The sequence below is a fragment of the Puntigrus tetrazona genome, chromosome 3 (assembly GCF_018831695.1).
Source record: "Puntigrus tetrazona isolate hp1 chromosome 3, ASM1883169v1, whole genome shotgun sequence".
Lineage (NCBI taxonomy): Eukaryota > Metazoa > Chordata > Actinopteri > Cypriniformes > Cyprinidae > Puntigrus > Puntigrus tetrazona.
Window position 1 is genome coordinate 19,376,893 of NC_056701.1, and position 16,467 is coordinate 19,393,359.

General features: G+C 39.1%; 3 protein-coding genes across 3 annotated transcripts; 2 read left to right on the top strand and 1 right to left on the bottom strand.

The window, feature by feature from the left end:
• The first annotated feature begins 82 nt into the window (after positions 1-82).
• ppp4ca (protein phosphatase 4, catalytic subunit a) lies at positions 83-3,737 on the top strand. The gene is made up of 9 exons (XM_043233874.1): positions 83-231; positions 742-1,046; positions 1,224-1,275; positions 1,365-1,415; positions 1,557-1,658; positions 1,768-1,941; positions 2,172-2,298; positions 2,388-2,577; positions 2,687-3,737. Exons 2-9 carry the CDS (start codon positions 937-939, stop codon positions 2,814-2,816), a joined length of 936 nt encoding a protein of 311 aa, XP_043089809.1. The 5' UTR covers positions 83-231; positions 742-936; the 3' UTR covers positions 2,817-3,737.
• A 242-nt stretch (positions 3,738-3,979) lies between these two features.
• nudt9 (nudix (nucleoside diphosphate linked moiety X)-type motif 9) lies at positions 3,980-9,337 on the bottom strand. Its single transcript, XM_043233872.1, has 9 exons — positions 9,225-9,337; positions 6,837-6,996; positions 6,368-6,592; positions 6,110-6,199; positions 5,931-6,017; positions 5,644-5,755; positions 5,395-5,541; positions 4,662-4,746; positions 3,980-4,550 (listed from the first exon to the last, which is right to left on the bottom strand). The coding sequence occupies exons 1-9, from the start codon at positions 9,244-9,246 to the stop codon at positions 4,405-4,407; spliced, it is 1,074 nt and encodes a 357-aa protein (XP_043089807.1). The 5' UTR covers positions 9,247-9,337; the 3' UTR covers positions 3,980-4,404.
• Positions 8,130-16,306, top strand: mapk3 (mitogen-activated protein kinase 3). Its single transcript, XM_043233870.1, has 9 exons — positions 8,130-8,548; positions 10,049-10,231; positions 10,335-10,524; positions 10,868-10,984; positions 11,091-11,205; positions 12,282-12,413; positions 12,753-12,862; positions 12,979-13,107; positions 13,731-16,306. The coding sequence occupies exons 1-8, from the start codon at positions 8,337-8,339 to the stop codon at positions 13,096-13,098; spliced, it is 1,179 nt and encodes a 392-aa protein (XP_043089805.1). The 5' UTR covers positions 8,130-8,336; the 3' UTR covers positions 13,099-13,107; positions 13,731-16,306.
• Positions 16,307-16,467: the final 161 nt, after the last annotated feature.

Sequence of the window (16,467 nt, forward strand, 5' to 3'; positions counted from 1 at the left end):
AACGGTTTTCCCACTTACCCCTGTTTATTTAACGAGTTATATTTATATCATTATTAAGAGCAATCAATATGTGCTGTCATGTAGAACAGGTGACCGGCACCTTTATTTTGAAAGATGAGCCGAACAGTTGGCTTGTTGATGTGATGGTCACACCTGCGTGCGCCGCTTTCCCAACTTACCATCTACAAAAGAAACAACGGATGCTTAAACGGATTTAATCCAAAGCCCAAGGTATTTGTGATTTATTTAAACGTACATTTCAGCGTTTGAAATGCAGTTCTTATTTGAATCGCGCTTAAGCAGAAAGGTGAAACAAACACGGCACAGCATGACTAGCATCCAAGCTAACCGCTTTGTCCCTACACTATTTTTGTAAAGCAGCCTTTGCGATTCTTGTTTTTGCAATAATATTGTAAGACACTCGATTGAAAACTATAATACAAAATGAATAGCTAAGTTTCCAAAAAAGTAAAGAATTAAAATGGAATAAATTATTAAATTCTAATTTAATAAGATAATGTAATAGCTTATGGCTAATAAAGGGAAAATATTATTTTTGAACATATTGGACATTTTCAAAAACACACAAATTACAAAGACTACATTTAATAAATTATTTATTGCTGCTGTTATCATTATTACTGTTAAACTAATTAAAAGACTGGGACATTGTCTCAAGTGAGTTTCAAGCATGCATAAGATGCTTTGACATTTCTGATTATTCTTCTCTCTGTTTTTCAGGCATTTTCTCATCTTGGCATCTTTTGGGATCATTTCGGCGTGCGTAATTATGTGCACAACCTCATAGTATCTTCGTTTCTCAGGAGGCTGAGTGTGTTTGTGGTCTCTGTGAGACTAACAGAGGACTGGAGAGCCAGTGAGAGTCGGGGGTTTCATCAGCCTCACATTGAGGAGTGTTTCTGAGAGTGTGTATGCATGTGTGTCATGATGGGGGACGTCATCGACTTGGACCGACAGATCGAGCAACTCCGACGCTGTGAACTTATCAAGGAAAATGAAGTCAAGGCGCTGTGTGCCAAAGCGAGGTAATTCTTAGGCGCTTAAATTGATCACTATGCATATTTTAATTATTAGTTTTACTCCTTTGTGCACAAATGTTACTGTTTAAAAGTTGTATATCATTATACAGGCGCTGAATTTTGAATTAAAGTTGCAAAAGCTAACTTATTAATGCTGTATATGTCATGGTTTTCCTTTTATAGGGAGATTCTGGTGGAAGAGAGTAATGTTCAGAGGGTAGATTCTCCCATCACGGTGTGTACTTCCACATACATTACATTCATAACCTTATAATGCAACTTTGACATTGGCTCACTCTTTGGGCTTGTTTATTTAATTTGCAGGTCTGTGGAGATATACATGGACAGTTTTATGATTTAAAGGAGCTATTTAGGGTAAGTGATTGAGAATGCAGTATGGCATTTTAAGTTTACTACACTTCTGCTTTCAAACTGAGGTGGACTGGTGGAAGTTTGTAAAAAGCAGTTCTTTGTGTTGTCTCGTTTGGCTCTAACTATTGTCCTCTGGGTCTTCAGGTGGGGGGAGAAGTTCCAGAGACAAACTACCTCTTCATGGGAGACTTTGTGGACAGAGGGTTCTATAGCGTGGAGACTTTTCTGTTGCTGCTAGCATTAAAGGTGCAGAATCTGTCCTTAAATGCACACATACACCCCAAAGCAAACAAGTTTAAGCCATTCTGTACTCTGTGGTATGCCCTTATTCACAGTTCTTTTTATTTGTCTTCAGGTGCGATACCCTGACCGAATAACGCTGATCAGAGGGAATCACGAGTCGAGACAGATCACGCAGGTGTATGGCTTTTATGATGAGTGTCTTAGAAAATACGGCTCTGTTACAGTCTGGAGGTACTGCACAGAGATCTTTGACTACCTGTCCCTCTCTGCTATTGTCGATGGCAAGGTAGGTTAATATTTATTATTTAGCAGCCATATCTCCACTCTTCAGTGTCACATGATTCTTATGATTTGGTTCACAAGAAACATTTATCAATGAACACAGCTGCTTAATATTATCTGATACTTTTATCATCTTTGAAGTGGGAGTTTAAAGGAACAATGTTTATTAAAAACACTCTTGTTGCTTTTGATGCATATTTAATGCATCCTTGCCGTTTTTTTTTTTCTCCTCAGATATTTTGTGTGCACGGTGGCCTTTCTCCATCTATTCAAACTCTGGATCAGATTAGGACTATTGACCGAAAACAGGAAGTTCCTCATGATGGACCCATGTGTGACCTACTATGGTCTGACCCAGAAGGTTCGAGACTAATGTAATGTACGACATAAAGAAAAGGGCTTCAATGTGTTGTGAATAACTAAAGATGATTTGTTGTTTCTTGCCTGTAGACACCACAGGGTGGGGTGTGAGTCCCAGAGGAGCTGGATATTTGTTCGGTAGTGATGTGGTGGCACAGTTTAATGCTGCCAATGATATCAGCATGATCTGCAGAGCTCATCAGCTGGTGATGGAGGGCTACAAGTGGCATTTCAATGAGACGGTGTTAACGGTGTGGTCTGCTCCAAACTACTGTTATAGGTATGTTTCTTTTATCTTTTAGTGGTCCAGTAACTCTCTTGTGACTCTTTAGATCGTAGAAACATGGTGGTTTGAATTATTTAATTTTTTGTTTTGGAATATTTCCTAGGTGTGGTAATGTGGCCGCCATTTTGGAGCTTGATGAGCATCTTCAGAAGGAGTTCATCATATTTGAAGCTGCACCTCAGGAAACCAGAGGAATCCCCTCCAAGAAACCTGTGGCTGACTACTTTCTTTGACCCCCTTTTTTTCTTTTTTCGTCTTTTTTTTTTTTTTTTTTTTTTTCTTCAGTCCAGGAGAGAAATTGGAAACATCAAAAACAACCTGTATGAACTGACACTTTTTTTGTTTTATTCCTTTTTTTTTTTTTTTTTTTTTGTGCTGGGAAGCTTTTATCTGCACAACATTTCAGTACTTCTGTGAATGGACCAGTTACAGCGTTTACTGCCTGTTTCTCATTAGCCTTCACATTCCTTCCTCATTACAAATGTATTTCTTACAGCTTGTAAAATGTATTTGAACTTGTTTTGACTGTCCCTAATTATGTGGTAGTTTTGTATTTTCAAACTGGTGATATTTTTTCCAACAAAAAGAATAAAATGTGTGGGTTTATATATTTGTGTATATAAGTCTACAAAAATGAGCATATACACAAACTTGTTAGTTTTTGATATGTATTGTATTTTATATAGCTGGCGTTCCATATTTGTAATCATTTGGCACTGATAAGAAAAAAAAATTTAGTCAAACCTAAAACAATTTGAGATATTGCATCAAAGGCTGTGAAGATGTAAGTAATACATCATAATGGCATCATGGACAAAATTACACACTTTTAGGCCGTTTTGATTCTGACTTGTTGCTGTTTTACAAAACAAGCACTTAATGTCCAACATATTGTGTCGGATTGCAGGCGTAAGGCAGATTATTCCTTTTGATTAGACTAGATATTTGCTATTATGTAACCTTTTTCTGTTTCTGGTTACCTGACAATCTTTCTAAACTTACAGTGGTCCATCTAAATGAATCGAAGATATCAGACAATGTTTCATAATGTCATTTATAATTTAGTTTATAAAAGTGCATTTAAACTGTGTTTGTCCATCAAATCATACATGCTCTAAATAAATCTTTCAGGAAGTAATATTCATTTGCTACCACAAAAAGAATTCCCTAAAAGGGGTAAGATCAAATATGTAGTGTGCTAATGTGTTATCTCCTTGCAGGATGTTTCTTTACTCTTGATTAGATCCACAATCATGGTCCAATCATGTGACAGTTCACCGGACGGCAAAAGAGGCCAGGACTGGATCATTTTGTCACCACAGAATCATTTAGAACTGAAGCTGATTGAAATATCTAAGACAAATCGACCTCATCAACAACACCATAAACAGAAACATTTTCTTTCAAATTTTCTTTTAAATGATTTAATATAGCACAACTGACAAGGTAAAACAATACACGTAACAAGTGTATGTTTTTTTTTCTTTCGTTATTACAGAAGTTCTTAATCAAGTAGACGTGTTTAGTGTGACAAACAAACTTAATGCTTATGCCACCATTTTCAGCAGCCATGCTTTATAATATGAATATTAAAAATGTGCACAGATAATTGAAATTACCTTTGGTTTATTGGAATTGGTTTGTTGGCAGTGTTTTTGCAAATGGTTCATACTTCATATAAATATGTGCCGGCACCAGAACTGACTTTCCTAGCTTGCGTCAAATTATGTATCCAAGCATCTTCATGTGAGTCATTTAAATTACACACATTCAACAATTTCCTTAATTTATGTTAAAGCAGTAAGGCACTTTTGACTATTGTTACCAGTGTGCATTTCTTTCCTTCGCAACGGTCTCTAGGAAATGTAAATGATTTGCATAAAGGGCCAGAGAGGAGTCAACGTCAATCCAGCTCACTTGACCTGCGTCATCACCCGCTTGCAATGGAAGCTCGCTCACACTATTGCCTAGATAGAAAGAATTTGATTAAACATCTGGGATAGAAAAATGTTCTTTACTCAGTCAATAACTTATCATAGCAAATAGAATTCTGTATCTCATCAATACACTGTTTTTACCTGATTCATCATGGAAATTGATTGCAACTGTCTCCATCCAAGCATTATCTGTGTTTCTTGGATCATCTACATAACCTTTATACACCTATAGGAAAAAAAAACAATGCTTCGTCACATAGTGCTGCAATGCAATGCAAAGTACAGTCACAAAGATACCATTGTTTGGTAAAATACTGTGAGTGAAATCCAATGATTGCAACAGGAGTCTGTGTGATCCGTTTTCATGAGTGTGAAAAAAACTTTACTGTGTTGGCCAACAGGTTTAAAAGGGACTTTTGCGTAAACGGTGATTCAGTTTGAAAAGACCGTGTTTACACTGCGATACACTACCATGCAAAGTAGTGGTAAATTTAAAAAGCTAATACTTTCATTCAGTAATGACAACATTTAAAGACATTTAAAAAGTTGCTAAATATTTGCATTTCAAATAAGCTGATAATAAGTGTTAATACATGAATGAATCCAGAAAAACATTCCACAATATGAAGTAGCACAGAATAAAGTGTCTTGAGCACCAAATCAATATAATAGATACATTTCTGATCATGTGACACTTGAGACTGGAATAATGTCTGCTGAATGACAGGAATAAACTGCATCATAATAAAATGTTATTTTGTATTGTAATAATATCTCTCGCAATATTAATGTTTTTCCGTATTTTTAAACCGAAAAAATGCACTTAACTGTCATAATTATTCCAAATCACTGAAGTGCAATCAAATGGTCTCACCTGAAGACCGGACGAGCTGAAAAGTTCACTGATTCGCTTTTGGAGTTTTTCCCTCTCGCATGGAGATGCCTGCAGAGAGTTCAAAGCTTCTTCTGAGAACTCACGCTGCAGTGTTTGAGAAATGCGCTCTCCGGGGTCCACCATTCCCTGAACACACAACGTTTATCATAACCATCTGTGACCGTATTAGCGGGATGAATTTTTAAAAACACTCAAAATAACCATTCAAGCACCGAGGTTCTTACTTACCCCTGGGATGGCCCACTCACCACAGTCCAACCTCTTAATGGACACAAATTGCAGCACAGGTAGCTGAGAGTTAGTGTTGAGGACATGCTGTCCTGTAGACTCCCTTTTCCACCTGTATGAGGTAACAGGACACTGGAATTAGTTTTTAAGAATGTTTCAAGCACCTGAACCCTGCCACGTTACAAAGAAAATTCCTTGCACGCACGGAACGGTTAAACCGGTCAAATGAGCAAGAGATTACACGTTAAAAGGTTGTTTTCCATTTATTACGTCACTCATTTTAGTACCTGGTAACTATTGGATCAGCGGCATGGTTAGGACCCCACCTTCCCAATAATCCTTGGCCCTCCAGCCCAGTTCTTCCACGTGGATTACTGAGGATGATGTACGGTGAGTAACAAGCAAGCCAGCATTGCAAACGCCACAGTTATTGAAATATTCTGGATGATCTAGTATTTGGACTCACAGTGGTTTGCCATTCTGGATACGATACGGGCCATCATGGCTTCTCCTGTCCACAGATCCATCCAAAGTATTGAACTGTGGGGAAAATGCACTAAAGAGAGCATAAACAGATGTTTATATCATTAACGTGATTTTTTTTTAAATCATAAAATTTGCAGCCTAATATGCGACTTATCGCATACATAAAAAGTAATACATGCTAAACATAAATATATTTATTGCATTTTTAATATTATTTGTTTATATATTTTGCACTCACCCTATCTCTGGGTCAGCCCAAACCGGCTTTTTCAGCACGGTGGGCGCGGTGTAGTAAACAGGCCTGTACTGGGGCCAGTCTGTGTCCCAGTCTAGTTTGTCATCCGGGACAGGGAAGCGGTGAGAGTCTGAACCGGGATATACCGGACAGCGAGCCTTGACGTGCGCGGACATTGCAAATGTTGATGAACAGAGACTGGGCGTGCGGCCGACGGCGTTTTTCCTGCTGAAAATTGATTTTAATTAACTATTAATTTAACCCTTACGTTGTAATAGAAGAAGTTTAATAAAAATCTTTTTTATTGTTAATTTAAAACTCACAGGTCAAAGAAGCGAGCACTACCAAAAAAGTACATTAAATAACAAGAGAATCTGTAGATTGTACAGCTGTCAGGCTCGTGTCACAACTACAGATTTAGGACTTAAATGAATTTTAATCACTCATTAATTTTAATCACTCATTTACATACCAGACTCCACTTGTCCCCGCGGCGTAGGGAGGCCCAATGAGACTAAGCGCTATATGCACCGACGTAAACCAGTTGCGGGAAACTGCTTTCATTACAAAACAATGCCTGAAACCCCGCAGAGCTGCAGTAACCAGGAAGTGAGAGACCAGCCCAGCCTCTTCTGTGACGCGAGAGAGAGAGAGAGAGAGAGAGAGAGAGAGAGAGAGAGAGAGAGAGAGAGAGAGAGAGAGAGAGAGAGAGAGAGAGCATGCATGTGTTAAGAGGGACGGCGCAGTGGAGTAGACACTATATAATGCTTTTTGAGATCGTGTGTGTTTGCTTAAAACTAATTATAAATTCGATTCAGACGCGTTAAAAAGGGCTAAATATCACGATCCATCAACTTTAAAAAATAACAGCAGTAATATGCACCATCATCATCATCATCATCTTATCATTATTATTAAGTTGGCAAATTATGATATTTGGTAGTCGTTTCCCAATTTGACAAAATTACATACATTTTACGTTCATCCATCCATCTATCTTTACAGTCGAACCAAATATTATTCAGACACCAGGTATAATATTTGATATTTTTTTACTAGTGGGTGCAGGACATTATAGTTCATTTATGCAAGTGAGGATACAAATAAGGTCAAATGTGAGATATATTCCAAAATTATTCATACAGTGGACCATGTTTCGCTGAAGTGTATTCTCTTTCATTGCTAACGCGATCTATTCTCATCACAGACTGAACAAACACGAAGCGTTGCTTGGTAATTGGTTACTTATAATCTGCACTAGCTTTTTTTTTTTTTTTTTTTTTTTTTTTTTTTTTTTTACAGCTGACAGCTATTCAATTTAATTCATTATATACGTTTCTATCAAGTTATCTGACACTATCAAGTTGAAGTTGTTCTGACGCATTTTAACGGAGCTCTTCGTCATATTGCATTACCTTTTTCTAAACTATAGCGAATAAACGTTTATAATGTGAGAAATGTCGAAGGCGTCTGAATACATTTTGGTTTGACCATGTGTACGTTTAGGTAAAATACATGCAATTGTGAGAGAATATATGATGCCTGTTTTTGTTCCAGTGGTGAATGTTCAGATGATGGAAAATATGTCGATTTCGTGTGTTTATCTCACACTTCAGCATAGCCTCTTCTCCCTTTCGCTTTTTTTTCCGACCACTAACTGTAAATCACGCCGGAGGGCCTACAGTAGACGTGGGAGGAGGCATGCAGCGCACCCACTCGAGCAGCTCCGGCTTTCCACGCGCTGCGCGCGCCCTGACTGTTGCACAGGAGAAGTGCGCGCTCGCGCTCGCGCTCCGTTTAGATGCTCGCATCCACCGGGGGGCCTTGACCGAGTCCTCTTCCACCGTCAGGAGAGCGCACCGTATAACGACAGCCTTTGCGATTCAATAACTCTGTCTTTGATCTGAAGGCAAATAGGAGGCCCCCCTCCCCAAGAGACTGCGCGAAGGCGACTGATTTGCGGACAGAAGCGATGGCGGAATCGGGCAGCAGCGCGGCGGCGGCTGGAGCCGCGGGCTCGAGTAGCAGCGCCGCCGGGGCTGGAGCAGCCGTCGCGGCCGGGGGAGCTAATGGAGCGGCGGGATCCAAGCCTGGCCTGGAGTCGGTGAAGGGACAGAATTTTGACGTTGGCCCCCGGTACACCGATCTCCAGTACATCGGGGAGGGGGCCTATGGGATGGTCTGGTAAGCGGGAACTTCTCGTTTTTTACCGTCGCACACGTTGGTTAGTGATATTGTTGGATCGGGGCGAGAATTAATGGGCTGGTAACGTTACTGATCAGCTCTTCGTAGTAAAGGAAAAGGGTGTTGATTCTCTCAAAGCCTGTGCCATTTCGCATTCCCTTTTCGTAGAGGCGAACAAAATAAACACGTCGTTTCAGAAGCAACCGAATTATTTTCTCCGCTCAACAAGTTTCCGTGCATATCCTTCCTAGAACCTTAGAGCTAACAATAGGTTGCGAGTAATGCTTGGATTAAATCCCATTTCTTCAGCACTGGCTGTGTTTGAAAGCATAGCGAGCTGCCTACATAAACAGTGTTTTGGCATTATGTAGTAATGCTCAAAAATGATGTCTAGCTCGCCAGGTTTTACACACAACCAATGTCTCGCTGCACGCGAATACGTTTTATTGAGTACACCCAGCGAGCTTAGATGTTGAATGTCACTTATTACGCGTGATTTTAAGAGCGTGTTTTGTTGTTTGTAGCGTGAAACTGCATGCTAGTACGGTTGGCTTCACCGTTAGCAATCTGACATCTCACTCCGAGCTCGTCAAACAGGCGTGGTTACGATGCGGCCAAATGTGGATGAAGTGGCTTAGCAAACATTTCTGCGGTTTTTCTAGAAATAAGTACCCACCGTTGTTGAGAAGACACCTCATAGGCTGATACGTTTTGGTTTAACGATGGTAAAATCTATAAGGTGCGGAATTCAGAGCCGTGCTCGTTGCTCTGTCCTCCATGCTCAAAATGACTGTCAAGTTTTGCTGGAGGATGTAAACAAACCCCCGGTAATAAAACACAAAGGCCTTCTTAGGACATCTTTGGGTAGGGCTATCAGACAACGACGCAGTGGAAATATTGTGTGTGTGTGTGTGTGTGTGTGTGTGTGTGTATATATATATATATATATAAGAATCCACAAGTGCAGTGCATTTAATAGGTTTAAACGCATAAAGTAAAAGTAAAATAAGGATTTTGGCTTGTTTTCTTAAACCTATCTAACAGTTAAAAGCATTAAAAAACTAAAACTGGGTTAAGTGGATTGTCTTATTTTATTCAGTTAATTTCTTTTTTTGTTTAGTTACAACCGCTGGATATGCCAAAGCCTAGCATAATACAAATTTTTCGCAACCCATTTTATTTAGTTTATTACTAATTGCAAACTAACATTTGGTCACCCCTACCCCCTTAAAACACAGCTGTCTTTATTTAAAAACACTAAATGATACTTATGTAAATAAATGTTAATTATCATAGGTTGTATCTAAAATACACACACAGCAGGAATTTAAACAATTTATACATGCATAAATATGAATAATATTTTTTATAGCCTTAGGTTAACATTCAAGGTTTTAGCAACTCTCTTCCCTTTTTTTTAACATCATATTTGCACAAGCTTGTATGAGACTATTTCTTTTATACTCCCTCCTCTCATGCCGCCATTTCTGTCGCCCGCAGCTCAGCATTTGATAATGTGAATAAGATCCGAATGGCCATTAAGAAGATCAGTCCGTTTGAACACCAGACCTACTGCCAGCGCACCCTGAGGGAGATCAAAATCCTCCTGCGGTTCCGTCATGAGAACATCATCGGCATCAATGACATCCTGAGAGCGCGCCGCATCGAGTACATGAGGGATGTGTATCCTTAAACACGCACGCAATGCACCCGGCTAAATTGTTGTACATACAATGCTTTTTGTAGTTTGGAAGTGTTGCGCTGTAGTTCTTTAACTGCATTTCAGCTATATCGTACAGGACCTGATGGAGACCGACCTTTACAAATTGCTGAAGACACAGCAACTCAGCAACGACCATATCTGCTACTTTCTGTACCAGATCCTGCGAGGGCTGAAGTACATTCACTCTGCCAATGTGCTGCACAGAGACCTGAAGCCCTCAAACCTTCTCATCAACACCACCTGTGACCTCAAGGTCAGAAAAGCCGCACAGATTTGCCCGGCAAACACGAAACTCTACTTCTTAATAGAATAAGCAGCGTTTGGTAAACCGTTGGCAATGACGCAGAGGCCTCAGACAGATAACCTGACATTAATAATAAATCTAAAACCTAATGTGAAATCGTTTTGCGAGTGATCTATTTCAGTGCAGATATTTTGAGGAACGTAGGACCAAATTTAGTAACGGAGTTCTTGTGCTTTGTTTAATCTTAAAGCAGTGATCCTAGTGAAGCTAAATATAGAAATGAGTGGCTTTTTAAAGCAAAATTGCATGTTGGAGAGTTGTATAGAGGATAATTACATTTCCTCACTCGCAGATCTGTGACTTTGGGCTGGCGCGGATAGCCGACCCTGAACATGACCACACGGGATTCCTCACAGAGTATGTGGCTACTCGCTGGTACCGTGCTCCTGAGATCATGCTCAACTCCAAGGTATATCCATGTGTGTATGCCATTAGCATTTAACATATTAACTCGATGCATTTTTTTGACACTCTCTCTCTCTCTCTCTCTCTCTCTCTCTCTCTTAATTTTGAAGGGCTACACCAAGTCTATTGATATTTGGTCTGTGGGTTGCATCCTAGCTGAGATGTTGTCCAACAGACCCATCTTCCCTGGGAAGCATTATTTGGACCAGCTCAACCACATTTTGGGTAAGAACTTCATTTGTTTCATTTCCTGCAGTACCCAAAGCACAATACAGAAAAGAAAAAACTTGCGTAGCATCTGCATGCAGCGCGGAGAGATCTGTGTTATGACTCAATGACACACTGTATCAGTGAGGGCAGGAAACACTCTGTAGAGTACTGACAGTCAGCTTCTGAACTGTGTGCGGTGTCATCATCAGCCACTTCCCTGGTTTCCAGGAACATATTAAGCCACAGAACTGTTTTCGACATTGATAATAAGAACAAATGTTTTTGAGCAGCAAATCAGCATATTAGTTGCGTATTATTATGATTTCTGAAGGTTCATGTAACAGTTGTAATAGCGAAGAGTAGAATAATAGCGGATGAAATTTCAGTTTTGCTATCACAGGAATACATTTGAAGAAAAAAGTATTAAATGTACAAAAAATTTTAACTGTTATTTTTTCAGATTATGATGACGTCTCATAATATTACTTTCTTTACTTTAAAGGCAGACTTTGTCAGCATAAGAGACTTCTTTTAAAAGCATTAAAAAACCCTACCAGCTCCAAACTGTTGAAAACTGTATTTTGCTTTTTGATTTTATTTATTTTTATTGCCAATTAATTTTATGTATTTATGTTTATTATTATTTTATGTGAGTGGTAACCTAGCACAGTGTTTTATCATATGGAAGCTTTTGCTTTGCATACAGGTTTAAGTATGGTTTGAAAATATTCCAGATTCAATTCAAGATATTGAAGTAATAAATGGCAAAATAATATTTTTTGATCAAAATGTAAATTTTGATTCGATGCACTGCTTTTGAAGTGTATTCAGAAGTATTTTCTACCTCCTTGAAGTCAATCTTTTTTTTTTTTAATCTTAACCATAAAAGGCTTGTTGCATTTTATTATTTTCATTAGTGTTGTTTTCTTCCCTGCTGTCTGTGGCCTATCAAGGCTTCTTTCCCAAAAACCAAAGTAGACCTTGTAAACGATGGTTTTCAGCCGAGGATCACTGCATTGTTGTTGTTTGATTCTTTTGAGAACGCAAGCACACCGTTTGTTTTCTGATCATTTTCCTTCCCCATCGACCAGGTATTTTGGGCTCCCCCTCTCAAGATGATCTGAACTGCATCATCAACATGAAGGCCAGGAACTACCTCCAGTCTTTACCCCAAAAACCGAAAATCCCATGGGGCAAGCTGTTCCCCAAAGCAGACAACAAAGGTAAGTGCGCACATAGTATAAGTATAGTGAAATGATATGTAGAGGGGTCTGGCAGGAGCTGTCGTCTGTGTGTGTTTGTAAGAGAGAGAGAGAGTGTGGGAGTATTGAACAAATGTGGGTGTCAACAAACGGTCTTTTGATAGTATGAATGCATTGTCCAAGTATGTTTGATAAAACATTGGCAGGGAAGACATCCTTGTATGCTTTTTCTCTGTTGTGACTGTAGTAGTGCATGATTTGAAGGTTGCATGTTAGAAGTAGTGAATAAGTTGCTTTGTAACCGTAAACTTATCATAAAAGTGTGGAACTTCTTTATGTAATTTTACCGTTGCATTTCAGCTCTGGATTTATTGGACCGCATGTTAACCTTTAACCCCATCAAACGTATAACTGTGGAGGAAGCACTGGCCCACCCCTACCTGGAGCAGTACTATGACCCCTCTGATGAGGTATCCGTCTTTCCCCTCTCCATCATTTCTGACTCGCGCACCTTCAGTCTGTCATCTGCACAAACCCATATCAGGTAGTCAAGCCTAACAGCGTCTCGAATTGTTTGCCAATTTAGCCGGTGGCTGAGGAGCCATTCACTTTCAACATGGAGCTGGATGACCTTCCTAAAGAGAAGCTGAAAGAGCTCATCTTTGAGGAGACGGCACGCTTCCAGGCCAACTACCAGGGCTCCTGAGAGGGACAGGTACAAAAGCACATGTATACGTCAAATGACCAAAGGTGTGAGAAATGTTAATGGATTCATATACAGGTGCTGGTCATATAGTTAGGATATCATCAAAAAGTTGATTTGCCAGACCCAAGAGTGCAGAAGAGCTGAAGGCCACTATCAGAGCAACCTGGGCTCTCATAACACCTGAGTGCTAAGTTTTGAGTGCTGTAGATGCTCATACTTTTCAGTTGGCCTAGATTCCTAAAATCATCCAAATGAAAGGAAATAAACATTTGAACTATATCGGTATGTGTGTAATGAATGAATATAATACACAAGTTTCAGTTTTGAATGGAATTAGTGAAAGAAATGAACTTTTTGATGATATTCTAACTACATGACCAGCACCTGTATAGTAGTATTCTGTGAGTATTAATGAACAATAGATTAATGAATACTCATCACACTGTGTGCTGGAGTTTTGTGCTTGGCAAATTTTTAGGATGATGAATGCCAAAAACGCACACGAAAATTTCAGTCTCTGTGTGCAAGGACATATGCTCTCGATTGAAGAATTTCCATGCTTAATTCTGTTTATGTCCGCTGATGGTCAATAATCCGTTTTCTTTTCTTTCTTTTTTTTTTTTTTTTCCCAGCCATCACGGAGAATAACCGAGCAGCATGGAGTCTCAGATAAAGATAACTCCAGACAACCTGCAAAAACATATACATACATACATATATACATAAAAATAAGATAAAAACAAGATAAAAAGACAAAAAAAATCAACATTTAAAAACTTCAGCTTTGTTTTATCTGTCCATCTCTCTTTCTTGCTGGGAAGCTGTACGCTAGCTTGGGCTTATAACATCTTATCATAACGCCATTAATGGGGGCCGTCAGACTCACTTTTCCCATCACGCACCGCACACAGCTCCTGCTCTCTCAGACAACTGCATCTTTCACCCCTTCTATCAATACCCTGCTTCCCTCTCTGTTTGTATTCATCTCTTTCTCTTTATGTCTCTCTCGAGGGTATCTCTACTGGTCTGTGTTCCGGGTGGGTTTTTATTTTGTTTTCATTCCACAGAGATGGAGAGGGAGAGAGCTAGAGAATGACGGGCACTGACTGGTGTGTGTGTGTGTGTATATATAAGTGGTTTTGAGTTTCATTGGAGTATTCTAAGTTGGCGATCTGTTTGTACACTGTAATTTGAACGTCGCGATCGGTTACAAATCGTGTTTTGTAATGTTGGGAATTTATATTTGAGTATCTTTTGAAATATAAAGTTATTGCTTGTGGGGTTTTTTTTTCTCATTCAAAGACAAATGATGTTACATTTAATGAGCTTGGACCTTTGTTTAGTTTTCTATTGTGAGAGAAAAAGAGGCCTCGTTTTGGTTCTCGAGAAATGTACAGAGTAAAAGAGAAACGGCGACAGGCGGGATGAACGGAGGAAAGAGAGCGAGACAGAATAGTATCATCTGCTGTAAAATATCATGTTCTACTGTCGAGAACTGAGACTATTTCTTGCCAATGTTCTTTGGAAATTTAAGCCATCAGTATCTCTTTTTTTTTTTTTCTTTCATGTTGGCTTTCTTTCCCTCTTTCTCCTCCTCTCGCTCGTCTGTTCATTTGCTGGAGGTTCTGTGGTCTGCAGATCTTTATTGTGCGTTCTTTGGTTTTTTGTTTTTTTATAGGGGGGTTGATACTGATTTCTTTGTGAATAACAATAGTTGTCATTGGTTACCATGTCCATGGCTACTGTTGCCATGATTCCTTTCTGATAAGTCACACATAGTTCCCCACGTTCTGGCTTTGTTTCTCACAGATGTCGGTCCCTTCCTCTTTTTGTTTCGCATCTTGTTTTGTTTTCCTTCACTTGTCCTGGAGTGATTGAGGAATCATAGCCAAGCTTAACACTTTCAGAGCCATAGCACATTTTTTCTCATTCCCTCCCTGTGATGTCAGAACTTTTCAAAGGGCTTTTCCACAGGGCTTGCTGACCTCATGCCTCTCCTGCCTGTGATTGGCTCACCTTGCGTTTATCCAGTCTCGAAATGACTTCTTCTGCATGCGTTGCATCTTAGACGTAACTACCTGCCTTTATTATACGTTTTCGGTGAAATCTTGCCATCTTTCGATGCTGTTTTTAAAGAAACCGTCATTGCTTTTGGCCAATCATGGATGAGGAAAGCATGTTTAATTGGGAAGAGTTAAAATGCAGTGTGTAGATTTTTTGCATAAATACAGGGTGTGATTTGCATAAATTAATAACCCCCCCCCTGTGTAAAACCCCATTGAGACGAGCCCCAACTGCAGAGGAAATTCACCCCGTACGTCAATCACGTGACATTTCTCAATCAGTGCACCTGCACTTTGTGTCTCATGACCAAACGTTTCGTCTTCATTTTAGTTTTTAGTGCAATTTTAATGATTCCTGTGGCAAACATTTCTTTTGTTTTCGTTCTTAAGCTTTAGTCTTCATCTCCTTTTCTTAATCCCCTGCTTGTTAGGGTGAAACGTAACAACAGGCAATGACGGTTGGTCGAGTCCCGTGTCCATGTCTGTACGTCTGTCCTTTCCAACCAGAAGCTGCTCTTCTCTGCTTCCTCTCAAGGAGGGGAGATCATCCCGCTCTGTGATCTGAGGGAAACGACTCATTACCAAGAAAAAGATTATTTATATTACTGTATTGTCAATGGCAATGACATGCTTATTGTGAATGGGACCATGGGGACTGTCAACAGTCTTACACACAGACACACACACACACAGACACACACACACGTACGTATTTCTCACATATAAACCTGCACGCATACAGTATATGATTTTAAAAGCCTACAAAGGAGGCAAATATCAATGTCCTTTTTAATGGCTGTTATTATGATTATTGCTGGTGTTATATTGGTGAGGTCTTTTTTTATTTTAAAAAGTAAAAAAGGGATTTAACTTTTGTCCTTTTTAAAGTATGTTTTGCATTTCTTTCATTTTGTTCGCTTTGGGTGTGAAAAATAATTGGCTGTTCACTCTTTCTGAAATCTATTTTTTCCCTAAATCTTATAAGGAATTATTTTAAAAGATGATTAAACGATATGGGTAGATTGTCAAGAGAAATGAGCTATGGATGGTTATAGTCTATGTATATGCTTATGGGTATAATAAATTAAACGATTAACAAAAACAGAATTATATACATATATTAAATAAAATTCCTGATACTGTAAGTCTTCGTGTCGTGTGTGTTTTTTAACTTTTTTTTTTCCACGTTTATTTTTTTACGTTATCTTTCTACTGGTAGAATTAAACATTTATTCTTCAGCTAACAAAAATACACGATCTTGTTAAATAAGCGTACAAACAAATACAATTTACTATAAATAATCAG